At 36.7% G+C, this 27031-nt stretch overlaps 1 protein-coding gene and 2 pseudogenes across 5 annotated transcripts; 2 read left to right on the top strand and 1 right to left on the bottom strand.

The window, feature by feature from the left end:
* Nucleotides 1-2451: 2451 nt before the first annotated feature.
* On the top strand, nt 2452-5132 carry LOC116130859 (annotated as a pseudogene).
* Nucleotides 5109-11531, bottom strand: LOC116130860 (protein MRG1-like). 5 transcript variants are annotated; one of them, XM_031416551.1, is made up of 9 exons: nt 11074-11531; nt 10525-10595; nt 10322-10417; nt 9890-10226; nt 7448-7552; nt 6709-6788; nt 6398-6567; nt 6051-6135; nt 5110-5451 (listed from the first exon to the last, which is right to left on the bottom strand). In XM_031416551.1, the coding sequence occupies exons 5-9, from the start codon at nt 7532-7534 to the stop codon at nt 5391-5393; spliced, it is 483 nt and encodes a 160-aa protein (XP_031272411.1). In that variant the 5' UTR covers nt 7535-7552; nt 9890-10226; nt 10322-10417; nt 10525-10595; nt 11074-11531; the 3' UTR covers nt 5110-5390. The 5 variants fall into 5 exon arrangements, 3 of the variants coding, with proteins under 3 accessions (XP_031272413.1, XP_031272411.1, XP_031272412.1); XM_031416552.1 differs by lacking the exon at nt 11074-11531 and adding an exon at nt 10731-11061; XM_031416553.1 differs by lacking the exons at nt 9890-10226; nt 10322-10417; nt 10525-10595; nt 11074-11531 and adding an exon at nt 7747-7851 and having other exon boundaries at nt 5109-5451.
* A 5875-nt stretch (nt 11532-17406) lies between these two features.
* Nucleotides 17407-24250, top strand: LOC116130786 (annotated as a pseudogene).
* The last annotated feature ends 2781 nt before the right edge of the window (nt 24251-27031 follow it).

Raw genomic sequence — 27031 nt, 5'->3', positions numbered from 1 at the left:
TAATGTTCACCTCGTTGTCCAACAAGCAACACAAATTGTTTTTTCTTTTAGAATATAATAATGGAAGTGCAACTTTCTCGCATTAAAACACATGAACAAGCTATTTGCTTGCACAAATACCCGGCCCTGAAGGAATATGCATATATTTCAGTATATCTTTAGTTAATATACAGTAAAATCTCTCTATAATCATAATAATGAGGCTAACTAATTTTATTATTATGAAGAAGTTATAATTTAATAGAGTTGTAGTTAAAAAAAGTTCTTATTCTATAATTCATGTTTTAATAGTACAATATTAGGATTTTAATTTATGTTTTAATAATATTAGGATTTTAATTCAACGCTTCAATTCACTACTTTTGAAACGGATAAAAAATCGTGTTTTAAAACTAATAAAGATAAATGTCCTCGATGGAATTGTAAATGTAGTTGCTGCATGGCAGTTGATGTGATTGCCAATTGTTTTAAGCATTATAAAATTATGACACTCGAAGTCAATGGCTCCGTTTGGTTCACAATTTTGTGTTTTTGGGAAAAGTTTTTTGAAAAAAGTTAAAAAAAAGTTGAATTTGGCGGGTATTACGATGTAGGATTTATAAATTGTTAAGATACCCCCTATGTTTGTTTTTTTACAAAACACCCCTTATAATAAAATATTAAAAGTTAACAAAAATACCCCCAATCCACCCTCAAATACGGACAGCAGGCCACCACCGCCGAAGGGTGGCCGGAGTCGCCGTAACAAAAACATTAAAAATATTTAGGGGTATTTAATTGAATTAACAAATTTAAGGGGTTTAAAAAATGTTGAATAAAGTTGAATAATATTGTAAGTTTTTGGGTATTTTATTGTTTAACTTTTTTGAGAATACTAAAAATAGTATTCCCAAAATCCAACCAAACGAAGCCAATAATTGCAAGTTACAAATAAAGTGGACGAGGATAATCAAAGAGTCATTGTAAAATCGAGTAATCAGATTCGACAACTTTACCATACTAATCGAATGAATATTAATGTTTTTCTTAATCATATAAATGAGTAACAAGTCATGCATTAACAAAAGAAGAAATCATTTTTACAATTAAACAAGAAGAGAAAGGAAATAATTATGAAGTTGATAGTACAGCAATACTAAAAGTTTCATGTAAAAAAGCTCGCTTTAACAAGAAAATGTTTATGTTAGCGATAATGTACCTACAAGTTAAAAAATGTAATAACAACTCTAAAACATAAATTATTGTCCCAAATAACTTCAGATAAATATTTTATTTCATCTTAAACCTTTAATGTAACATACCATATATTTTTTTGCAATATACAGATAATTATTACTATGTAGAGACAATTTTTCTTAAGACGAGAATTAGAAAAATTACAACTTATTAAAATGTGGAGTTTATTCTTATTTATAATTATCCTAAATTGAGAATATAATTTTTTATAATTATATATAGTTTATTCTTATATAAAGTATACTATAGAGAGGTTTTACCGTATCATACAAAGATAGATTCTGAAAGAGTATACTTTACACAAACTTTGGAGATGCTTCTTAACATTTCAGAGAAATTCGGTTGATCATTAAATTGAACGTGTTTGGTAGATTTTATTTGAAGGCGCAGACTAATGTATAAACATGCATGCCATGCTTTGTTTAAATCATAAAGAAAGTACAAGCATTCAATTTTTCCTTGCTTCTATTATTACCCCAACATATACAGTAAGCCTCTAAAATATTAATGTTCTTTATTGGGCTGGCCGCTGGCGGTTCATATGGGCAGGTCTTAAGTGACAAAATTGCAGTTCCTTACATTATCCTTTTAACATAGAATCCCCGAAACTACTCATTTCCCTTCCCAATTCGCACAAAAACAGACACCCAAAATTTGTCCAAAAGTATGTTCATTAATTCATTCACTTTCAGTCAATATGAACTGTAGAATTCAAGGGCTACGTATAAAAGCACCAGATTAATTATATTCACTATATATATCTACAGAAATTTAAGATATTGGTTAGATTAATATGCGTCAATATAAAATACCCTGGTCCAGTATGACAGTGTAATGCCATTGACTGTATGTCATATTATAGATAACTGTAATACAGAACTAATGTAAGAGAACGTAAATGAAGGTGCCCAAGAAAGTGACCGTATTAAAGATAAAAAATTCCTGCACTGCACGCCCTAAAAATTCTTTTCAAATTTAGTAGCATCTACTTCAACTTTGAAGAAAGGAATCAAGGCCAATTTGCTTTTGATAACATTAAGTTTTTCAGTACTGCATCAACTCAACCACATGGGAGTTTGAGTTGATGCAGTACTCTTCAATTAATGGAATGGACCACAATTTGGGAATTGATGGTAAAGTTAGAAATGGGATCATTTTCATTTAATTTTTTACATGCTTGATCCATTGACATACAACTTCCCGTGACTTCAAAGACTGAATATTAGACTTTCTAGCTTTCACATTCGAGCTATGGAGATTATTAATAAGCATCCCGAACAAGCAGGGCACCCCATCCCACGTATGGATATCTCAATTTTCTTATTTCTTCTGTTTCTCCTGCAAACTCCTCTAAATTCATCTGCAACATTTCAAGTTCTTGAAGAAGGTTCATCATTATCTGTGGATAATTCAAACGACAATTTGGTTTCAGAAAATGGTGTTTACTCTGCGGGGTTTTTCAACGTTGGCGACAATGCTTTCTGCTTTGCCGTATGGTTCATCAATTCCTCGCGTCCCGTTGCGGCTTGGATGGCTAACCGCGATAAACCAGTTAATGGAAAAGGCTCAAAGCTTTCACTTTTGAGAAACGGGGATCTTTTCTTAACTGATGCAGGTGGAATCCCCATTTGGAACTCCAAAACCAATTCAACTTCTCCGGTTAATCTTGTGCTTTTAGACACTGGCAATCTTGTGCTCCGGAATTCGGAGACTGTTACCCTCTGGCAGAGCTTTGATTCACCAACAGATACTCTTCTTCCTGAGCAACCACTCACCAAAGACACACAACTTGTCTCTTCAAGAAGCGAAGGAAACTTTTCTTCGGGCTTTTACAAGTTGTATTTTGACAATGACAATGTTCTCCGTCTTCTTTATAATGGTCCTGAGATATCCAGTGTGTATTGGCCAGACCCAGAGCTGATAACCTGGAACGCAGGCAGGACAACATACAACAACAGTCGAATAGCAATATTCAACAATCTAGGCAGCTTCGAATCATCAGATGAACTTTCTTTCAAGGCAGCTGATTCTGGCATGGGACCCCAAAGAAGCCTGAAACTTGATTTTGATGGAAATGTTCGAATGTACACCCTACAAGAGGCAACTGGGACTTGGAGTGTTTCTTGGCAAGCCATTTCTCAACCATGCATGATCCATGGCATCTGTGGACCAAACAGTCTTTGCAGTTATTCTCCTGAATCTGGTCGGATATGCTCTTGCTTACCTGGATTCAAAATTAAAAACCCCACAGACTGGTCTCATGGTTGCCAACCTGAATCGCAGATCTATTGCAACCATACGGAGGTCGGTTTCCTCCCTCTCTCACATGTTGATTTTTATGGCTATGATATTCGATATATTCCAAATTGAAGATTGTAAAGACGAATGCTTGCAATCGTGTGACTGCAAGGGCTTCATGCTCCGGTTTGGAAACGGTGTGTACAACTGTTATCCCAAATTTCTCTTGGTTAATGGACACCGTTAGCAGAATTTTGAAGGAGTCACGTACGTCAAACGGGCTAAAGCTAGAATTTCAATATCAAACAATGACACATCCAAGAAAACGTATTTGATATGCCCAAGGGTACGTCTTACTGAGCTTGAAACAATGTACAAAAGACCCAAAGAAAATGAATCATTGAGTTTGTTGATCTGGTTCGCCTGTGGTGTTGGGGGAGTGGAAATAACCTGCATCTTTTTGGTGTGGTGTTTCCTGCGTGGAGGTGATGGAGATTTGAATGCAACCATTCAAGGATATATTATCGCTGCAACTGGATTTAGAAAATTTTCTTACATTGAGCTTAAAAAGGCCACACTGAACTTCAGTGAAGAGATTGGAAGAGGTGCAGCAGGTACTGTGTACAAAGGGACCTTGTCTGATGGACGAGTCGCAGCAATCAAGCGACTCAATGAAGCAAACCAAGGAGAAGCTGAATTTCTAGCAGAAGTAAGTACCATAGGGAAGCTTAATCACATGAATTTGATAGAGATGTGGGGATATTGTGCAGAGGGAAAGCACAGGCTTTTGGTTTACGAGTATATGAAGCATGGATCTTTAGCAGAAAATCTTTCCTCCAACGCACTTAAATGGGAGAAACGGTTCGAAATTGCAGTGGGCGCTGCGAAAGGTTTGTCATATTTGCATGAAGAATGCCTAGAGTGGATCCTACACTGTGACATAAAGCCGCAGAACATTCTGCTAGACTCCGATTACCAACCGAAGGTGGCAGATTTTGGTTTGTCTAAGCTGTTGAATAGGACTGGGCTCAACAACTCAAGCTTTTCAAGAATAAGAGGAACCAGAGGTTACATGGCTCCTGAGTGGGTATATAACCTTACCATAACCTCAAAAGTTGATGTTTACAGCTATGGGATAGTTGTTTTGGAGATAGTAACCAGAAAGAGTGCAACAGGTATGCCAACCTTTGACAATGGAGAGGTGACAGGTGATGGAAGATTGGTTAAATGGGTGAGGGAGAAGATGAATTCGACTAGTGCTGGAGAATCTTGGATTGAAGAAATTGTAGACCCCTTGTTGGGGTGTGATTACAACACAAAAAAGATGGAGCGTCTGGTTAGAGTGGCTTTGAATTGTTTGGAAGAAGACAAAGATGCAAGACCTACCATGAGTCAGGTGGTGGAGATGCTTGTGCGTAGTGAGGATGAGTAATAAGCTGTTTGTTACCCAATTATGAAGTCCCCAATATTATCGCAACTTTTCTCCAAGGTTTCTGGTTTCCGTATCCCACCAAGCTTATGATGTTTCAGAATTAATGAATATATATTATCGTATACGTACCCTGTGGCAAATCAAAGGTATTTGTACAATAAAATTTTTAAATAAAGATTGGTTCCGATTCTGGGTTTAATTGTGTGGCATTATAAAGCTTTTCGCTCAATAAACTTTTCAAGGACAGCTACTTGGATTTTCCTCCTATGATATTACTTATATACATACCATTGAGCAGAAAGATATAATCATGCTTAAGCTTATCAACTTGTTTCTGAAGACATGCAACAGAAGTTATCAAGTTTCTAAGCTTTCTAGCCAAAAATAATAAAGGAGATACAAAAGGCAAGAAAATATCTACCAACAACAGTTACTTCCACATGTTACCTAAGCTTAGTCATCTTCCTTTCCGTTGGTACTCGTTTCAACATCTTCCGCAATGTGGTAAGTTGAAAGGAACAAGGAACTCTGAAAAAATAACTGACCTGTCCACCAGCATGAGAAAATGACAAATAGTAATCTTCTGGGAAAAGGAAAAGAGAAAATTATTGATGATTACAAATAAATCCAAACTATTTTCCAAAAAATTCCTCCCAGAGATGTAGTAGAAGTCTATATTTTTCACTCCAAGAATTGCTAAAGTTTTTCTCAAAGAAGTGCAACATTTTTGATTTACAAAACATGACACCAGTAGGATGTTTGTAAAATTTGTAAAGCTTAGTTGAACTAACTTTTCTGCACCAACCCAGCCACATAAGGTACAGTCACCAGCTTCCAAATTCATTATTACTCCAGTGATGCAAAAGTTTTTACAGATATCCACACGCATTGAAGACCATCCTAAAGTTCAAAGTGAATATAAGCAATCCAACTCTTTCAGCAATAGCCACCATCCAGTAGTTATACATCATATACATAATATAGAGTATATCTTGTCATCAGAAACTGACTCTAGTTCAAAGATAAAATTATAATTGCCTAGAAACAAAAAAAGAAAGGATTTAAAAACAACCAATGCAGTGAATAAAAACACAGCTTCTGCCAAGATTTAAAATTTAATCATAAAATGATAAAGAGCTCATACTCGAGGAAGTCCAGTAACATTTGCTGCAACTTTGTCGATGTTTCCTCTTCAATTTTTGCATGGACCAATAACTCTGGCAATTTAACTACAAATGACAGATTACAGTAAACTAACAAAAGCTAATTAAGATCGTTAGAACTTTTATATGACAAAGACGCAATAAATCATCTATCCCAAAAAGAAGTACATGAAGACCAAAAACTAAAATGTAGATCTTTAAGTCAAAAATTCTTTGACGAGTTAAAAAATGAAATAACAACAACACTATCATTGCTTTATATAAGTGAACACATGAAGTGGTATATGTTTCTCAACACATTGACTTTATCTATCAAGGACAAGCTTACCAAAGAGGCGTAATAGATGCTCAGCACCATATATAGTTGAGGGAGCAACCATAACTGCCATGGTGTCTTCATATTGTTGGCGCTCACTTTTGTACAGAAGCATTATTGGCAAAGCTTTGTCAAAGAAAGAACGTAATCCTTTTATCATTTCCCTAGTTGAATCAGCTATCCTATACAGAGGAAAGGTTTAATTTTCACTTATGTATCGGAATTGCTGATTAGAAAGAAAACTGCTCTGCAAAACCAGCTAAGCCTTAACCATAACAATTAAGGAGATCGAAAGGACACAAATAGTCAGATATTGAACTTACAACCCATCCTTCTCCAACCTATAATGACGATATTCCTCCAAATTGTCATCCACAGTCAGGGTGCATGGAAGTTTAACAAGCTGCAAGAAAGGTCATATAATCAAATACCTACCATGTTATGCATGACACTGAAAGATAATGATGAATGTTAGATACAGGTATACCGTATAATTATTAAAAAAAAAAAAAAAAAAAAACAAAACTAGTTCAACTTAGTTGCTCAAGTCTATTTTAACAGGTGAAGGCAGCAAATGAATGACATTACTATGTACACATATATTGACAACATAATTAACCAATGCCATCTAATAATCGAAATGGTAGTTAAATTAAGTCATTTATCTTTGGTAGCAGCAGCTGGTAGACCATCCAACAACAGTAACTTACATCAAATCCAAAGGGGAATAAATCTCGCCAGAAAATGCACCAATGCATTCCTACCATTGCACTATACTCAGTGTAATTAAATGCCCAGAAAATATAAGAACAGTTTAAGAAATCAGTAGGCTTTATATGCCATGGGTTCAAAAAATTAAAGCAAATTAGTTGTCATACCAAAAATTACAAATTAAAAAAATAAGTAAAAAAAATGAAGAGTAGACATACATGAAGGAGAAACAGCAAAAGGCTCAAAAGAACAAGAAAATCTATCCAAGTACTATAGAACCTTTAGTCTAGAATGCACATCTTCTATTATCACATATAACAACGTATTATGACAGGAAAAGAATATAACTACCTTGCCCAGATGTGTAATTAATCCACAATCATCAACTAGTTGCTTCTGTAGAGTTGGCGGAATTTGGAGGTTCACAAAATTTTCCATTGGTATGTGGCCCTTTTCCTACCAATTGAAAAGCCATGGACTTAGGAAGTAGATACAAAAGCGATTGATGGACAACATTAAGCTGACTGGAACGAAAATTAAATTAACTTCCGTCAACTGAATGAATTTTCAGTTGAACGGATCCGTAGAAATTAGGTATGCATGCATCAGCATAATGAAAGTCAATTAGGCAGATGTAAACCATAGCAGACCTTATCAAGATAGTCATTCTTTCGTTTCTTGCCCCTTGCAACTGCATATAGGCAGAACAGCTTAAAGAAATCTAATTTCAAGAGTCTCCAAGGAACTCAAAAGAGATGATGAGAAAAGAAGTGAAGAGTATTCTCAACATTATGCATTTCAAGTCATGACGTTCATTGTAGCTAAAAGTATAAATTTGCATAGTTAAATGGTTTGGCTATAAATGCAATGTTTTGTAGCTTATCGTAGGCTCGTAGCTAGAAGTGGCGTAGCTAAAAGTTAGCCATATAACTTTTTGCCTATGTAACTAACAGTTTATATTTTTTGCCATGGATGAGATTAATATATAACTAAAAACTTAAATATTTTTGCCATAACAATAATAAGCTTGTAGTAAAAGCTTTGCCTTCATAGCCATGGAGAATAGTCAATATAGCTATGTTTGCATTTTAGCTATACAACTATAAATTTATAACTAAAACTTGAAAATTCTTGCTACAAGAATAATATCCATGGCAAGTATATTAACATTTTTAAATTCGTAACTAAAAAAAAAAAAAAAAAAAATCATTTGCCACATATATAGTGTATTCGTAGTTAAATATTAAATTATTTGCTATAGATATATAGAAATCGTATCTATATATCAAAAGATATTGCTATAAATATAAGGTGTTAATAGCTAAATATTGAAATTACTTTTTATGAATATTTTTTACTTGCAGCCAAATATTATAATTATTTATTATGAATATAGTGTGTTAATAGCTATAAATTGAAATTACTTTGTATGAATACTTTTAATTTGTTGCTAAATATTATAATTATTTGTAGGCATGGCAATGGGACGGGACGGGACAGGACAGGGATCTCATTCACCGTACCCATCCCCATCCCCACCCTCAAAATCATTCTCCACCCCCACCCAATCCCCATTACGGGGATGACAAGAATTCCCCTTTCCCGCCCCAAAGGAGAATGTTGGAAACCCGTCCCCGCTCCGTTAATTTTATATAAACATAAATTAATTTGAGCATTACCAAACACAATAGTTAATTCTCGTCCACATGACAAACACTTAAATTAATCGTTTAAACATAATTAATTATACATAAATATGGGTCAGGGTTTATTCTTGTTAAATTGTTTAGAGTGAGAGAAATTAGGAAAATATGGGTTTATATAGATAGGATAATTATATAATTAGGTGAAATACAGGGATACTAGTCAAAAGTAAATATATATATACATTTTTTTAATTTTATATATTATATACGGGGCGAGCCGAGAGAAAGGCATCACCCACCCCCGCCCCATCCCCGAAGACGGGAATTAAAACACCCCCCACCCCTGCCCCTATCTCCGAAAAAACCGGGGCTTCCCCCCCCCCATATAGGGCAGGGCGGGACGGGTCCCCGAAATCCTGGGGAACATTGCCATGCCTAATTATTTGCAATGGAACAAATAATTTATATCAAGAATTTAGAATTTATTGTTTTGATTAAAATCAATTGCAACAAATATTGCGATAATTAACAAATTTAATGTCAATTAAAAATTTATAGCAATATTTTTATATTAAATAGATAATATGATGTCATAAGAAAAATTCTAATATAAAAAATAAAACATTGATAAAGTCATTTTCTACTAAATAATTGTTTCCTCATAAAATCTTTCATAATTTAAAATGTTACCAACTAATTTTTTTACAAAATATGAATGCTTCAATGTCATAATAACCTTTCCTAACCATTTAAGAATTTCCAGCAACCTGCAATATCAAATTTGAAAAAAATAATAATATTAATCAGATAGACTAATTTAATCACTGTATCACTTTATGATTAATGTAAAAAAAAAAAAAAAAAAATTTTTATAGTAATATATGCAGTTTTCAAAATAACTTACGATTTATCCTAGAGGCAAAAGGCAGTATGCTACTCAACTACAAAATCTAACATTAATGTTCTGATTAGTCCATGATAACAGAAGTATACCAAGCTAAGCAACGAAAAAGCCAACAATATTTAACCCTGTACAAGTGCAAGCCACACAATGAGAAAAGAAAATCCATACAATTAATGCAGATGATCACAACCCTGGTCAACCAAAAAGGCATCAATAGGAAGGCAACAATCATCAGATACTCACATGCTCACTTCTCTGGTTACCACTTTGTCTGAGCCCTTAATATTATCAAATGAAGGAAGACAGCCAAGCAATGTCTGTTCCACACGATTCATATCAATTTTGCCAGCTCCACATTCTTGAATGCCTTCACTCTGTATCTGGGTACTTGGCTGTGATGATACAGGACCTTGACCATTATTACATACAACTGGTCCCTTACCAAGCATCACAAATCCTTTACTTTTGCTACCTCAAACATAATGATTATATATAACTTGACCTAGCATATTTGCTGACACAGATTGTTCAGTTGAATTATACTCTTGAGACCGGCATTGGTCCAAAACCCTCCCAACAACTGCAATATTTGATTTGCAGAACTGAATAACATAAAATACAGCAGGAAAAAAAATTAAACAATGCATCTAACAATGATATAAAAATTAAACCTACCAGAAGAAAGAGAATGATTCATATTGGCCCCAGAAAAAGCATCTAATCCTTTAAAGTTTGTCACTATATTTTCCACAAAATGCGAAGGCCTTAAACCTGCCAAACATATTACAACATTACAATTACTAGTGCTTATTTTCTTTTTGAATTGTATTTCAATCGTATCCAAGGATTTGATTAAGATCACAAATAAACAACAGTACCTGCTTTGCGACATTCAGATTTACATAGAGGGCACTCTGAACCAAACTGCGCTAATCTGGGTATACACGAACTGCAGGGAATTCATTAAAGATAATTAAAAAATACAACACTTATGTTTCCCATAAAAAATCTAGAATAAAAATAATTTCATAGGAAGATTAAAAAAAGCTTATTAATGTTTTATCCAAATGGCGGAAATTCTTACCCGGGCCAACCTGAAAGCTGGGAATACCTCACTCGTGATAATCCCACCACACCATGGAACAAAAACAGTTTTACATTCTATTCCATCAAATTAAATTCAACAATTACAAAAATTTGACCTTTCATGTGAAAAACTGTTGCCTTTTCTATTGTACTATCGACTCATAAACACAATAACAACACCGAAACATAAATTTCAAACTAATTCCGCAACTCTCCTTTTTCAACCAAACATAGATGATTAAACTAAACTCAAGCCAAACCCCATACCACATAAAATCATACGATGATCAAACAAAACAAAAACCTAAATTAAAAGCAAACCCAGTTCATAAAATACCTACCCTTCTCGTTCTCCACTTGGATCCTTCGAAGAAGCGTGGTCCCACAATCACGTGAATTTCACCTGATGATGAAGAATTAGAGGCCTTGGTTTGCAAGATTCGATTTTGAACAGAAAAAATCGGGAATTTAGGCGAAGCCATTGGGGGTTTGGGTTTAGTGTAGATAAATCTTCGGGTTTGAAGAGTTAAAGGGTTACAAAAATAGGATTTTGAGGCGAAAGGTGAGGCCTTTGTGAGGTAAAGAGACAAGGGTGTGTGTGTGAATCGTGGGGCTATAAGAGACTTCATGCTTGAAATAGTTAACATGTGGGTTGTGAGAGGGAGAAAGAAGGAGAAGGGTGTAGGGTTTTGCTTGCTAAGAAAAGAGATTAAAAGTTGGCATGCTTGGGCTTGGCTAAATTTAGGGTTTAAGGGTGAGAGTTTGAGAAAGAGGAGCAAAGAAGTGGCAGAGGTTTAAGGATGAGGGAAAGGCTTCAATCAAGGAAATTAAAGAGAAATATAATTTATTTTTCTATTTTTGCGAAAACAATTGTAATAAATTCCATATAACACATTTATAGATTTTAAAAATATTTAATTTAAAATGTAAAATACTTTTCATTTCATAAATCATGTCAAATGAAGAAAAAAAACTAAATTTATTTATAGTTTTAGACACATAAATTTAATATATATATATATTAGAATGAATATAAGCTAGTAAATAAAATAATTGAATGAAATACTAAGAATTATGTCAATATTGAATTAAAGTAATGTTAATATGAATATGCACAAAGATGGTTATTATTAATTATTAGAAAATAGTGAATATACTAAAATTTCGAATTTATTCCTATTAATTGGCATCATAAATTAGTTAGTGCTAGCTAAATGCGTAAAAAATTACTACAAATAAAAGCATTTATTTGTTGAACTTATTATTATTATTATTATTTTTTTATAACTAAGGTGTCTATGCCAATTTATGCATACGTCGACTATTCTTTAGGATGAGGTATCCTACAATAACCCATCGTTGCGACTCCCTAGATAAATTATGAAAAAATGTGCTACTTTTATGCCCAACAAGGAATTGAACTTGAGACTGTGGATTGGACCATTTGCATTCACTTGGTTTGCCATATTATTATTTTTATGTATTGATGATCATGATTACCAAACAAGAATTGTCAAACTGACATATAATTTCATTGCTAATAATATAAGAATAATCACTTCTTTCAATATTAGTGGTTAAAACAAGAACTTGTAATAATATTTCAGTGGTATTTTATAGTTTTCTCATCGATCTTTTAGGTTTAAATAAAATTAACCATAATATGAAATGAAGCATGACATGAAAACTAGAAAGAGTTTTACACTTTTGAACATTATTAAAAACAATTAAGAATTAAATAACAACCGATTAAGTATGGTATTTAATACTATATTATTAACTCCAAATTATTAGCTCGTTGAAGAGTTTTTTTTTTTTTTTTTTTTAAATTAGCTATTGGTTGAAAGCTTCAATTTATTTTTAACCTTAGTGCTATGATTAACACTATGTTTGACTATAATTATTTAATTCATAAGTAATAAAAATATAATTACTTACAAAATAAATTAGAATATCTATATTCTATAGCTACATATTATAAAGATTGTATCAGATTAAGTTTCACATTCTTTATTAGCTACAAATTCAAATAATTTATAGCTAATACATACATAATAGCTATATATTTAAACTAGTAGCTAATAATGATACTATAAAACTGTTATTACTATGAAAATAAAATTTGTATAGCTAAATACTTTAATTAGCTACAAATTTTAATATTTTGTAGCTAATGCACAAATAATAACTATATAGGTAAACTTAGCAGTAGATCCATAAATTTTTGCTTGGGTGGGCAAAAGTATTAATGAATAATTCATTAATACTTTTGCCCATTAATATTTTTATTAGGGTGGGCCAAAATATATAAATTATACATATTAATATTTAAAAAAAAAAATTGAGGGCCAAAAAGTGGCTGGATCTGCCCCTGGGTAAACTCGTAGCTAATAATGATCCTATATGTCATGTAAACAAAATGTTTATAGCTAAATACATTAAGTAGCTATAATGTTTTACCATAGCTAATATATTATAGCTAAATGAAAGTTATTGCTATGATTTTAAATAAGTTAAAGCAAGAGATGAATATTAGCTTTGAAGTAGGAAGTCTTATCACTAAAATAGTTTCAATCAGCTATAAAAATTGACTTTTGTAACTACAAATATATATTTGCTATAGTTTTTCTTTTTGAAGCTAAATTTTGTAGCTATATGTGTATATTGTTGTAGTGTAATTAAATGTCTGGAATTGAACACAATGGGCTGTGTATATAGACGGAAGCTATCAGGAATGTTGTGGTGAAGCGTATGGGTGTTAGGAAGATCGATTAGAGAGAAACACACTAGTCAATTAATTGATCATCAAACTATAACACTTCAAAAAAACTTGTTAGAACCAGGATAGTGACTACCAACTTCAAGGCGTGTATCAATGCCACTTTCCTAAAGGAAATTTCACTCCTTTATAGTGCAAATAAGATCAATGAATTTCATTAGAATACAATGAAGAACCTACTTGTGTTATGCACAAAACAGAAGCAGACTTGAGAGAGTTTTGGTTATACTAGAATAATTTGTTGTGTACTTTTACAGAAAATTTTACTTCTTATATAGGATTGTTGGTACTTTTTAAAGAGAATGTACCTTTTGGAAAACCCTTTAAGATATGGACACAACATTTTGAAGGTACATGATCTTTTGAAAATACATGACCTTTTAACAATAGACATATCCAATTAGGAAAAATGTCTCACAGTCCCCCGCCATTTTTTCTAATTTGATAATAGATACTGGATCCAACAACAATTCTATAAGTAATATGCATAAATAATGGTATTTTGCAATTTGAACCATTACATAGTGAAAGTTTATTACAACAAATTTGAATAATATGGTAGACAAGCTTTGAACCATACATTCTTTTTGACAAGTTATATAAATGTTCACACATATGACTTTGATACCAAAACATCTCAATCGTGGTTGACACGTAAAAGGCCATGTGTTCTTATCATTCGTGAGAGATTTTAGAGCCAAGCCTTTAAGCTCCTAGAAGTGGCATCACTTCACTCTCATATAGGTAGACTCTAGCAAATATGCCCCCTGCTATTTTAGCACTTTGATGAAAAATCATCAATAGGTCTATTGAGAGTAAATACTCAACCTTCATTTTAAGACTATAGGAACCAAGTTCTATTTTTTGCTTTGGGATGTTAGAAAAAATTTATAGTACTTCTAACCACTCTAATAATGTACTTTGACTCATTGAACTCAAGATTTGACGTTGTATCAAGCGTTAAGTTGAGTTTCCATTATTGGTGATTATATTCAATAGGCTTGAGACCCATCCCCTTTGATGTTTTATTTATCAAGTCTCTTGCTAATCCCTCTGTTAAAGGATCGACTAGATTCAGACTTGATTTGACATAGTTAATTGTGATTACTCCATTTGAGATTAAATCTCTTACATAACTATATCTAAGTGCAATGTGTCTTGACTTTCCATTATATACATGGTTATAAGCTCTTGACAAAGTAGCTTCATTATCACAAGATTAAGTATAGGTGTTAGTAAATGTGTTTAATATTTGTGTGAAGGCTTAATGCAAATTGGTATACGAAACACAAAGTCTTCGTCTGTCCATCTCCTTAATTCGTTTTCTTTGCTAACTCCGTTTCTGGTTTAAGAAGATTGTTGTATTGAGCTCCTATTTTTCATTGTTGTCTGCAGGGGTTTGATGCTCCAATTTAACAATTTGGTATGTTAATGTTCACCTCGTTGTCCAACAAGCAAGACAAATTGTTTTCTTCTTTTAGAATATAATTATGGAAGTACAACATTCTCGCATTAAAACACATGAACAAACTATTTGCTTGTACAAGTACCCGACCCTGAAGGGATTATGCAAAGTTAGATTCTGAAAGAGCATACTTTACACAAACTTAGGAGATGCTTCTTAACTATTCAAAGAAATTCGGTTGATCATTAAATTAAACGTGTTTGGTAGATTTTATTTGAAGGCGCAGACTAATGTATAAACATGCATGCCGTGCTTTGTTTAAATCATAAAGAAAGTACAAGCATTCAATTTTTCCTTGCTTCTATCATTACCCCAGCACATACAATGAGCCTCTAAAATATTAATGGGTGCGTTTGGCTCCCTATTTTTATCCATATTCCCAATCCTATTCTCCAAATAATGTTTGGCACACTATTCCAGAAATATTACTATATTTTTTAATTACTTTTAGACCCCATAAGGTTATTAATTTCACTAAATGCCCCCTGAATTTTTTTTTTTAAAAATTAACAAAAACCCTCCCATCAACCCAACTTGTCAGATTCCGGCAACCACCGTCGGTGATAGCCGGAATCTGTACAACGGCCTAAATTCCGACCATAAATGGCCAGAATTACACCGATCTGGCCGTCAGCGACGGCCAAAGAAATGGCCGTCATTGACCATCAACGACGGCCAAGAAACGACGGCCAAATCTTTGGCAGTCATTTTGGCCTTTCTGGCCGTCGACGGCCATAACAGGCCCTTAGATCTGGCCTTTTCCGGCCAGATCCGTGGTGGATTTGGCCGGAAAAGGCCATAATGATGCGTTACGGCACAGATCCGATCGGTCTGTGCCGTAACGAAATTTTCCGGCCAGATTCCGGCGGTGGCCGCCAGAATCTGGCATTGCAGGTGGTGGGGGTGTTTTTGTCATTTTATATAGTAGGGTCTTTAATTAAATTAGTAAACCTAAGGGCTTTTTCAGAAATTTTTCAAATTTACCTCGTAATACTCCCCTATCCAACAATCCAATACTATCCTCAAAATCTTATTCAAAATACTACACCAAACGCACCCAATGTTCTTTATTGGGCTGGCCGCTGGCGGTTCATATGGGCAGGTCTTAAGTGACAAATTTTCAGTTCCTTATATTATCCTCCTTTTAACGTGGAATGCCTGAAACTGAGATAATTATGCATTTCTCTTCCCAATTCGCACAAAAACAGACGCCCAAAATTTGTCCCAAGTATGTTTATTAATTCATTCACTTTCAGTCAATATGAATGGTAGAATTCAATGGCTACGTATAAGAGCACCAGATTAATTATATTTACTATATATATCTACAGAGATTTACGATATTAGTTAGGTCAATATGCGTCAATATAAAATTTTCTAATCTGGTATGACAATACAATGCCATTGGCGGCACGTCATATTATAGACAACTATAATACAACCCAAATGTAAGAGAATGTATATGAGGGTGCCCGAGAAAGTGACCGTATTAAAGATAAAAAAATCCCTGCACTACACGCCTTAAAAATTCTCTTCAAATTGTTGAAAAATGGCTTTTAGCAAAATCACATGGGGTAGAAATGATAATGGAGAAAGGTTTAGGGACTTATATGTAATAGGCTAAGAAAAGATTGTTTGTCCCACATTGATTAGGATTGAAAAGTGGGAAACTTTTGGGGCCTATATATAAGGACCCATATCATTGTTATTAAGCATCCCAAGTTGTAATTCCATTATACTTCTTTTGTTTAGGGTTCTTTCTTTAAGGACCCTTTACTTTGCAAGTTTTGTTGTATCTCCGTTTTGTTTTGGGTATTTGTTGTATTGCCCAATTTTGTAACATTGTTTGGAGATAGTGGAGCTTCTTTTGCAGCGCCCGAGGACGTAGGTCCCTGGTATTCTTTATTTTTGCATTTAATTTGGCAATTTATTTATGCTTTATTACTTGTATTATTATATTCAATCCTAGCGTTAGGTTTATGTTCCGTTGCATAACAATTGGTACAGAGCCTAGGTTTAGGACAGTGAGTACTATTTTTATGGTTATATGCATGTCTAGGAAAATCTATCAAAAAGACGATAAAAGTCTAAGGAGACTGGATTTTAAGTGGGACCATTTGGACCCCTCCTTGTTTTGGGAATTTTCCTGGTGCGTATTTTCATTTCACACTTACTACTACCTAGGGCTATTGTTGATTTGTTGGTTAGCTATTGAATATAATAATTTGTGGAGCTGGTTATTGGGAACTTTGTTTACCAAGCTAATTGAGTAAGGCATAAATGGCATCATTGTCCGAGGATCATCGTCCGAGGCATCACCGTCCGCGGCACCACCATCCGCACAAGTAAAGATGATTACAGTTTCAAATGCAAAAATTGATGTTGAAAAATTTGATGGCCAAAATAATTTTGGCTTGTGGCAAGTGAGTAATGGATAGCTTTTATCAGCAGGATCTAGATATCGTTCTGGAGGAGGAAAAACCAGAAGATGTCTATGAGAAAGACTGTGAGGTTGAATGTAAAGCTGTGTGATATTCGCTCATGTCTTTGTAGAGAGCAAAAATATCCATTCATGAAAGAACTTCTGCCAATAAGTTATGGAAGGCGCTGGAAAACAATACATGAAGAAGTAATGAAATCGGCTCTATTTGATGAAAAGACTGTTTCGTCTTCAGTTGAGACCAGGTACTAATATCAGTAGCCATATTGATAGATTTAACAGATTAATTGCTGATTTGTTAAATTTGGATGAAACATTCAAAGATGAGCATAAGGCTATGTTTTAATTGGATCTCTTCCAGATGGTTGGACTATTAGTATTACACTTCTTCATGGGAAAGAAAAATGTCCTTTGAAAAGTTTGTTCTGCTCTGTCCATCATGAAATTCGAAAGAAGGATCAGAAGAGAATAGAAATCAGCAGAAGCTCTTGTTGCAGAGGGCGAGTCAATATCAGAGTCGTAAGAAGGAGAGAAGAGGAAGATCTCGTTCTAGAAACTCAATAGGGATCAATGTGCCTTTTGTCGTGAGAAAGGGTATTGAAAAGATTGTCCGAAGTTGCAAAAAGAAAGGGCAAAGCTACTTCTGATGCATACGTTTTGAGCGTGAAAGGATGAGTCTGATTTCTGTCTAGTTGCCTACCATCCACCTTTGGATCAAATGAGTGGATTATGGATTCAGGTTGTACCTATCATATGTGTCCCTCAAGGAGTGGTTCTTTAATTTCGAAGAACTTGATGGTGGAGTTTTTTATATGGGCAATGATGATGCTTGTAAAACAACTGGGAAGGTTCAATTCGGTTGAAGAATCATGATGGCTCAACTAGAACTCTGACAGATGTTCGGTATGTACCGGTTGAAAAAGAATCTCATCTCTTTGGGAGCCTTGGAATCTAAAGGCTTCACGGTGAATGCGAGATGGAATTCTAAAAGTTTCTTCAGGAGCTCTTGTGGTAATGAGGCACGAGGAAAACAACTTGTATTCTATAATGTAGTACAGTTATTGAAGATAGCTGCAGTCGTGCAGAAGGATGCAGATTCAGAAATACCTCAAGCTGTGCATATGCGTTTGGGGCATGCAGGTGAAAAGCCTTACTTAGTTTGGTGAATCAAGGCTTATTGAAAGGTGCAAAGACCTGTAAGCTGGATTTTTGTGAGCATTGTGTTCTGGGAAAACAGACAGAGTGAAATTCGGCACCGCAATCCATAATACTAAAAATTTTGGATTATGTTCATTCTGATGTGTGGGGACCTACCAAAACAACATCTTTGGGGGTATGCACTATTTTGTCACTTTTGTAGATATTTTTCCAGAAGAGTTTGGGTGTATGTATAAAAACTAAAGATAACGACTTGGTGTTTTCCTTAAATGGAAAAAGATGATTGAGACTCAGACTGCAGAAGATCAAGCAGCTACTATAGATAATGGTGGGGAGTATCGTAGTGATCCGTTTTTGAAAGTTTGCCAAATGAGGAATATTACTCACTTTACAGTAAGAAATACACCACACAGAATAGGGTGGCAGAACGCATAATCGAACTATACCGGAGAAAGTTGATGTATGTTGTCCAATTCTGGGTTGGGCAAAGATTTTGGGCTGAGGCAGTTATATATGCGTGTCATCTCATTAATCGTCTACCATCAACTGCAATTGAAGGCAAGACGCCGATTGAGGTATGGTCTGGAAAACCTGTTTCTGATTATGACTCTTTACATGTTTTGTTTCTACCGCTTATTATCATGTGAAAGAGTCTAAGTTAGATCCTAGAGCAAAGAAAGCAGTATTTATGGGGATTACCTTAAGTGTGAAAGGATACCTCTTTGGTGTCCAAGTTCGAAGAAATACTGTTTAGTAGGATGTGACATTTGATGAGTCTTCTATGTTAGAAAGAAAACAGAAGCCATATGAAGGTTTTCAGTACTCCGCAACATGGAGCATACTCAGCAGCAGGTGGAGTTTGAAACAACATCAGTTAGCCCAGCTGGAAATGAGACTCCTATGATAGAGGAGTCATTGGAGATGAAGAAGAGGATTCTTCCCAAGAACCTCAACAAGAATCCTTGCTGTTAATGGCCAAGACGAGAAATTCGCAAGCCTGCTCGTTTTGCTGATACGGTGGCCTATGCACTCCCAATTAAGATGGTGAAGTTTCCTTCCACTTATAATGAAGTAGTTTAGCATTCCAAAAATGGTAAGTGGAGGAAAGCCATGAAAAGAGATGCAGTCTCTCCATAAGAATGAAACTTGGGAGGTTGTTCAATTACCAAAGAATAGAAGGCAATTGGATGCAAATGGGTATATGCAAAGAAAGAAGGATTTCTGAATTTAAAGACATCCGATACAAGGCAAGGTTGTGGCGAAAGGCTACGCTCGAAGGAAGGAATAGATTTCAATGAGGTATTTTCTCCAGTTGTAAAACATTCTTCCATTAGATTTTGTTGGCCTTGTTGTTGTGATTGCCCAAATATTTGTAATATTGTTTGGAGATAGTGGAGCTTTCTTTTGCAGCGCCCGAGGACGTAGGTTTCAATACCGACCTCGTTAATTCCTGGTATTCTTTATTTGTATTTAATTTTGGCAATTTATTTATACTTTATTACTTGTATTATAATATCAATAAGCTAGCGTTAGAGTTTATGTTTCCGTTGCACAACAAAATTTAGTAGCATCTACTTCAACTTTGTAGAAAGGAATCAAGGCCAATTTGCTTTTGATAACATTAGTTTTTCAGTACTGCATCAACTCAACAACCTGGGAGGTGACTGGTGAAGTATTGATTAGCTCTGATATATTTGAGATTCTGAATGTCAAGGTGGGACTGCAGAGACAGAATAAATTGTTGTGTTACATTACGCTAATGAGGGATAGTCTTCTTATAGCAATCCGAATTAATTTCTGGCGACAGCAAATTATCTAATTAAACTTTAATTATGATTAATGATTATTGAACGCATCCTTATTCCTTACGTTTAAATTAAGGCCAAGTTTCAGCCATTAATTCGATCTGCTTATGTAGCAACCGATTCAGTCCAATTCTGTCAAATTAGAAATTTCGGTGGCCTTTGATTGGACTATATTTTGCGGTCTTCAAGCCATAAACCATTGGTGTGAAAATGATGTCCCTGTAGACCCGTCATGTGTTCAGTCGCGGAAAGAATTATCTTCCACTTGCGAGCACAAACATACAAGTTAATAATCAAATGGCAAGTGCTAATGCGGACAACTTGGTTCTACATAGATTTTGGACCAAGCTGATTTTATTTGCCACACCAACGCCACATTATTAATTATACAAACATTAACTTCTTTTCAGTGATGGCAATGGCCGGGCCAGGACCGGGTATCCCTTGGCCCAGGCCAAGCCCGACCCGAGCCTGTTACAGATATGATAGACAAAGCCCAAGCCCGGCCCGACATGTTTTTTATAACCAGGCCCGTCCCAGCCCACCTTTTTTAATAATGTTTATTTTTAATATTAATAAATTTCAATTTTTTTTTTATATTTTTAATTTTAGAAATGGTTTTATATTAATTGAAGCTATTTCCGCAAATAATTTAAGCAATATGAGCAATTAAAACTCCATAATATTTATTATGCTAACTTTTCAGCTGTGCATAATATGTTATGGTGAAATCCACTTTAATAAGTTGAACCAAACTCATCTAACTCATTTAAAGGTATTTTAACATGTTAAACCTTCAATATGGGATGAAAATTGAGGTTAGGGTTTGGGAAAAATGGATACATATATATGATAATATTATAATTAAATATATAGTATAAGGGTAAATTATAAAATTAATACTAAATTTTCGGGTCGGGCAAAAGATATACCCATGTTCGGCCCGTACCCGAGGTCGGCCTTAAAATCAAGCCCAGGCCCAAGCCCAAGCCCACAACCTCGGGTAAAGCCAGCCCCTTTCAGGCCGGGCCGGGCCGGGTACTCGAAAAATGTCGGGCCACTGCCATCTCTACTTCTTTTGACCAAGAAGATATAATTAATTTTATCAAAGTAATTAATTTAAACTTGGGTATTTTTTAACCGATTCTGAAAATTAATAAATATCTAACATAGACTTATTAAACGCATATTTTCTCTGCTCTTAACTAATTCCCAATTATAAATTATTATAGTGTACTAGGTTTTTAAACAAGCTTAATAAATTATTGTTAACTTTTAATTTACCATTAAAGTATCATGACTTCATATCAGTCTCCTCCTACGTGTAGAAAATTTGTCCATCATCAATACCATAGAATAATCATGTCTCGATTGACTTGATTGACAAATAAACCTTAGAAAATATAGAATATTTGTTTCGAGCAACCATGCAGCACTTCTTGCCGAACCTGCTTTCATAGCCTAGCCGGCTTTTCATACCTTCAATTAATGGAAGTATGGAACGGACTACAACTTTGGAATTGACGGTAAAGTTGAAATGGATCATTCTCATTTAATTTTTTCCATGCTTGATCCTTAACTTACACTTCCCGTGACTTCAAAGACCGAATTTAGACTTTCTAGCTTTCCATTCGAGCTATGGAGATTATTATAAGCATCCCATGAACAGGCAGGCACCCCATCCCACGCATGGATTCTCAATTTTTCTTTTCTTCTGTTTCTCCTGCAAACTCCTCTAAATTCTCTGCAACATTTCAAGTTCTTGAAGAAGGCTCATCATTATCTGTGGACAATTCAAACGACTATTTGATTTCAGCAAATGGTGTTACCTCTGCGGGGTTTTTCAAGGTTGGCGAACATGCTTTCTGCTTTGCCGTATGGTTCATCAATTCCTCCCTCCCGTTGCGGCTTGGATGGCTAACCGCGATAAACCAGTTAATGAAAAGGCTCAAAGCTTTCGCTTTTGAGAAACGGGGATCTTTTCTTAACTGATGCAGGTGAAATCCCCATTTGGAACTCCAAACCAATTCAACTTCTCCGGTTAATCTTGTGCTTTTAGACACCGGCAATCTTGTGCCCGGAATTCGGAGACTGTTACCCTCTGGCAGAGCTTTGATTCACCAACAGATACTCTTCTTCCTGAGCCCCCACTCACCAAGACACACAACTTGTCTCTTCAAGAAGCGAAGGAAACTTTTCTTCGGGCTTTTAACAGTTGTATTTTGACAATGACAATGTTCTCCGTCTTCTTTATAATGGTCCTGAGATATCCAGTGTGTATTGGCCAGATCCATGGCGGACAACCCGGGAAGCAGGCAGGACAACATCCACACAGTCGATAGCAATATTCAACAATCTAGGCTGCTTCGAATCATCAGATGATTTTTTTCAAGGCAGCTGATTCTGCATGGGACCCCAAGAACTGAAACTTGATTTTGATGGAAATGTTCGAATGTACACCCTAAAAGAGGCCACTGGGACTTGGAGTGTTTCTTGGCAAGCCATTTCCACCATGCATGACCATGGCATCTGTGGACCCACAGTCTCTGCAGTTATTCTCCTGAATCTGGTCGGATATGCTCTTGCTTACCTGGATTCAAATTAAAACCCCACAGACTGGTCTCATGGTTGCCAACCTGAATCGCAGATCTATTGCAACCATACGGAGGTCGGTTTCCTCCGTCTCTCACATGTTGATTTTTTGGCTATGATATTCGATTCATTCCAATTCCACTTATGAAGATTGTAAGACGAATGCTTGCAATCGTGTGACTGCAAGGCCTTCACGCTCAAGTTTGAAAGGTGTGTACAACTGTTATCCCAAATTTCTCATGGTTATGGGCACCGTTCGCAGAATTTTGAAGGAGTCACGTACGTCAAACGCCTAAAGCTGGAATTTCAAATCAACAATGACACATCCAAGAAAATATTTTGACATGTCCAAGGGTACGTCTTACTGAGCTTGAAACAATGTACAAAAGGCCCAAAGAAAATGAATCATTGAGGTTTTGATCTGGTTCGCCTGTGGTGTGCGGGAGTGGAAATAACCTGCATCATTGTGTGTGGTATTTCCTGCGTGGAGGTGATGGAGATTTGAATGCACCCATTCAAGGATATTTATCGCGCAACTGGATTTAGAAAATTTTCTTACATTGAAATTAAAAGGCCAACTGAACTTCAGTGAAGAGATTGAAGAGGTGCGGGTACTGTGTACAAAGGGACCTTGTGTGATGGACGAGTCGCAGCAATCAAGCGACTCAATGAAGCTAACCAAGAGAAGCTGATTTCTAGCAGAAGTAAGTACTATAGGGAAGCTTAATCACATGAATTTGATAGAGATGTGGGGATATTGTGCAGAGGGAAAGCACAGGCTTTTGGTTTACGAGTATATGAAGCATGGATCTTTAGCAGAAAATCTTTCCTCCAACGCACTTAAATGGGAGAAACGGTTCGAAATTGCAGTGGCGCTGCGAAAGGTTTGTCATATTTGCATGAAGAATGCCTAGAGTGGATCCTACACTGTGACATAAAGCCGCAGAACATTCTGCTAGACTCCGATTACCAGCCGAAGGTGGCGGATTTTGGTTGTCTAAGCTGTTGAATAGGACTGGGCTCAACAACTCAAGCTTCTCAAGAATAGAGGAACCAGAGGTTACTGGCTCCTGAGTGGGTATATAACCTTCCCATAACCTCAAAAGTTGATGTTTACAGCTATGGGATAGTTGTTTTGGAGATGGTTACCAGAAAGAGTGCAACAGGTATGCCAACCTTCGACAATGGAGAGGTGACAGGTGATGGAAGATTGGTTAAATGGGTGCGGGCGAAGATGAATGCGACTAGTGCTGGGAATCTTGGATTGAAGAAATTGTAGACCCCTTGTTGGGTGTGATTACAACGCAAAAAGATGGAGCGTCGGTTAGTGGCTTGAATTGCTTGGAAGACAAAGATGCAAGACCTACCATGAGTCGGTGGTAGAGATGCTTGTGCGTAGGATGAGTAATAAGCGCTTGTTACCAATCATGGAGTCTCCATGTTTCGCAACTTTTCTCCAGGTTTCTGGTTTCCGTATCCCACTAAGCTATGATGTTTCAGAATTAATGAATATAATATATTATCGTATACGTACTCTCTGGCAAATCAAGTATTTGACAATAATTTTTAAATAAAGATTGGCTCCGATTCTGGTTTAATTTTGTGGCATTATAAAGCTTTTCGCTCAATACTTTTCAAGGACAGCCACTTGGATTTTTCCCCTATAATATTGATGCGTGATTTTGATACTAACTAATTGACACGTCACAGCGTTGATTGGGCTAGGAACACACGTGAAAATGGATTGTGAATATGAACTAAATGCAATGAGAGTTTTTAAAGTGGTTCGGATCTAAGGGCAAATCCTACATCCACTGAATTGATTAGTATGTGGGGTCAGGTCGCTAAAGCGGACTGACTTACAAATGATTGCTAAGAGAGAGAGAGAAAGTTCCAATGTCAGTGATCGAATCCCCTTAATGAAGGGGTCTCCCTTCTTATACCCAGCTAAATGCGTGTAATGATCATTAAATCCTTGATTGGTGTATGTGTCAGGATGTAATCTGGCTTTACGTCCCATTCCCATTTCCCAAGCCGATTTCACACGATTTGGAACAGGTTAGTGACACGTGGGAGCACCAGGGCGTTTGGCAGCCTGACGTGTGCTTACCGTTCTGACGGGAGCAGGCCACGTTTCGTCAGGCGACTCCACGTCAGCCTTTCTTTCTCAGCATAACAGAAGCCCCCTAGTTTGTAAGGTTTGAGGATCGAACCTTGGAAACTAAATCATGCCGCGATTGAAGGTTCTGCTTGTTTCGACCTGAATGGGAGAAGCTCGGGACAGGGCCTCTGCGAACACGCCCTCGACAATTCTTGCTCAAACGACCTGACAATCGTCATTTTAACGACCTGAATTCGTCGGACGCTCTTTTCCGTACCTTGGAGAGATTCAATGAACCTGCACCCACGCTGTCAGGCGCTCTGCCCGCGCTGCTGTCGCAGACATTAAATGCGTTGTGCTGACTTGGCGTCGTTTTGACAGCTTTAACTGCACGACGCATTTGAAACGACGACTCCTATCACGACATTTAATGCGACGTGGGGCGCATTAAATGCGGGGAGAGAGAGAAGTCCGTCGTTTCGGTTCGAGAGGTAGCAACCGTGCAGTTCGCAGTCCATATAAAACCTCACATTTTTCAGATGAGGTCACGAAAATCCCTTTTACTCGAGTGATAAGCCTTTGCAAACAAGAAATTATTCTTTTCCGATCGGCGCTTCTCAGGCACTGAAACGAGTTTCGGCCTCGACTACGCATCCTAGTAGGTAAGATTCTCTCTTTTTTTTTTTTTTTTTTTTTTTTTTTTTTTTTTTTTTTTTTTTTGGTTGGTAGGCAACAGCGTTGGGTCTCCTGGTGTTCCACCAAAGACGTGCCACTGTTGCCGGACTCGAGCCGAGGGTGGCGGCTCAAGTTACTGTTAGGGTTTTAGGAATTTGTCCCCTGCCGCCGCACGGGACAAAATACGAGGCCTAAATGACCGTGTGTCGGTGTTGCAGACTCTGGAATGGAACCGTCAACATCCAGACCCAGGAAGGAGCCATCCCTGTCTCTTCTCGGTTCTCACCCAGAAGAGCTGGACAGGGTTAAGAAAAGTTCAATGTCCAAGCAGAGGTGTTCCTCGACCACACCCGTCGTCACGGCATTCTGCTGACGGCCTTGCTGTGGTCTCCGAGAGATCTTCAAGGGTGAGGGATGATTCCCTTCCATCCTTTCATCAGGTCGGTCCTGGATCATTTCGGATAGCACCGATGCAGCTCACACCAAACGCGTATTTCATCGCCGTTGCGATGTACATCGCGTGCTGCGAAAGCGGCTTGGGCGAGCCATAGCGGTGGAGCTCGGCGTCGCCTATTACCTTAAAAAGAGCAGGGACAAATTCATATTACTTGTCCGGCGACCTACCATCGCCGAGGGGATACATATTACCCAGCAACGCGGGGCTTACGAGACGAAATTTTTCTTTTTCAGCTAGGACGGCTACTGCCGCTTCCAACCACCAAGTAGGTTCTTCCTCGCTAGGTATTAATCTGTTCGCACGCTTTTGATAACGACCTGTATTCTTTGCAGTTAACAGAACGACCAGCCAAGACTTACTTGACGACCTGGACAGGCTCGTATCTTTTGGAGTTCTCCTGAGGAAAGCCGGGACGCGAGGAAGCTCGTGACAACCGCGAACTTGCGGAAGTACAGTTTTTTCAATAGCAAAGCGTCTTTAGAGCCCCTAGAAGGTAAGTTACATCGATTTCCTTCCTGCTCGCGGAGTAGTTTTGTTTACTAACGCACTTTTATGCAGAAACTATGCCCCGAAGGAGTCCAGCAGCCTCGCCGAGCACCGTTCGTCTTCCCTCGATCGAGAGGGAGAGAGCGGCCGATGCGCTCGTCCATTCCTGCACAACCGTGCGAACTGCCGCACCTTCACAGCCCCCTGTGCATGAAGCGACCAGGGCAGAACAGGTCGCTCAGGCACCACCGACGCGCCCAAGGCGTAAGGCTCCGGCCCAAAGGTCGAAGAAGAGGAAATAGGTTCTGCTGGACTCGCTGGGGAGCCTGCCCGAGTACTTG

The sequence above is a fragment of the Pistacia vera genome, unplaced genomic scaffold (assembly GCF_008641045.1).
Source record: "Pistacia vera cultivar Batoury unplaced genomic scaffold, PisVer_v2 Contig225, whole genome shotgun sequence".
Lineage (NCBI taxonomy): Eukaryota > Viridiplantae > Streptophyta > Magnoliopsida > Sapindales > Anacardiaceae > Pistacia > Pistacia vera.
The sequence above is the reverse complement of the archived record's forward strand: the minus strand, read 5'-3'. Positions and strand labels throughout refer to the sequence as shown.

Bases quoted from the DNA above. Each gene is read 5' to 3' on its own strand.
- LOC116130860 (XM_031416551.1), bottom strand. From the start codon at position 7,534: ATGGAAAATTTTGTGAACCTCCAAATTCCGCCAACTCTACAGAAGCAA. The intron at 6,789-7,447 runs GTAGTTATATTC...CCTTTCTTGCAG, and splicing joins TAATTACACATCTGGGCAAG to CTTGTTAAACTTCCATGCAC. The intron at 6,568-6,708 runs GTAAGTTCAATA...TCCTCTGTATAG, and splicing joins AGGTTGGAGAAGGATGGGTT to GATAGCTGATTCAACTAGGG.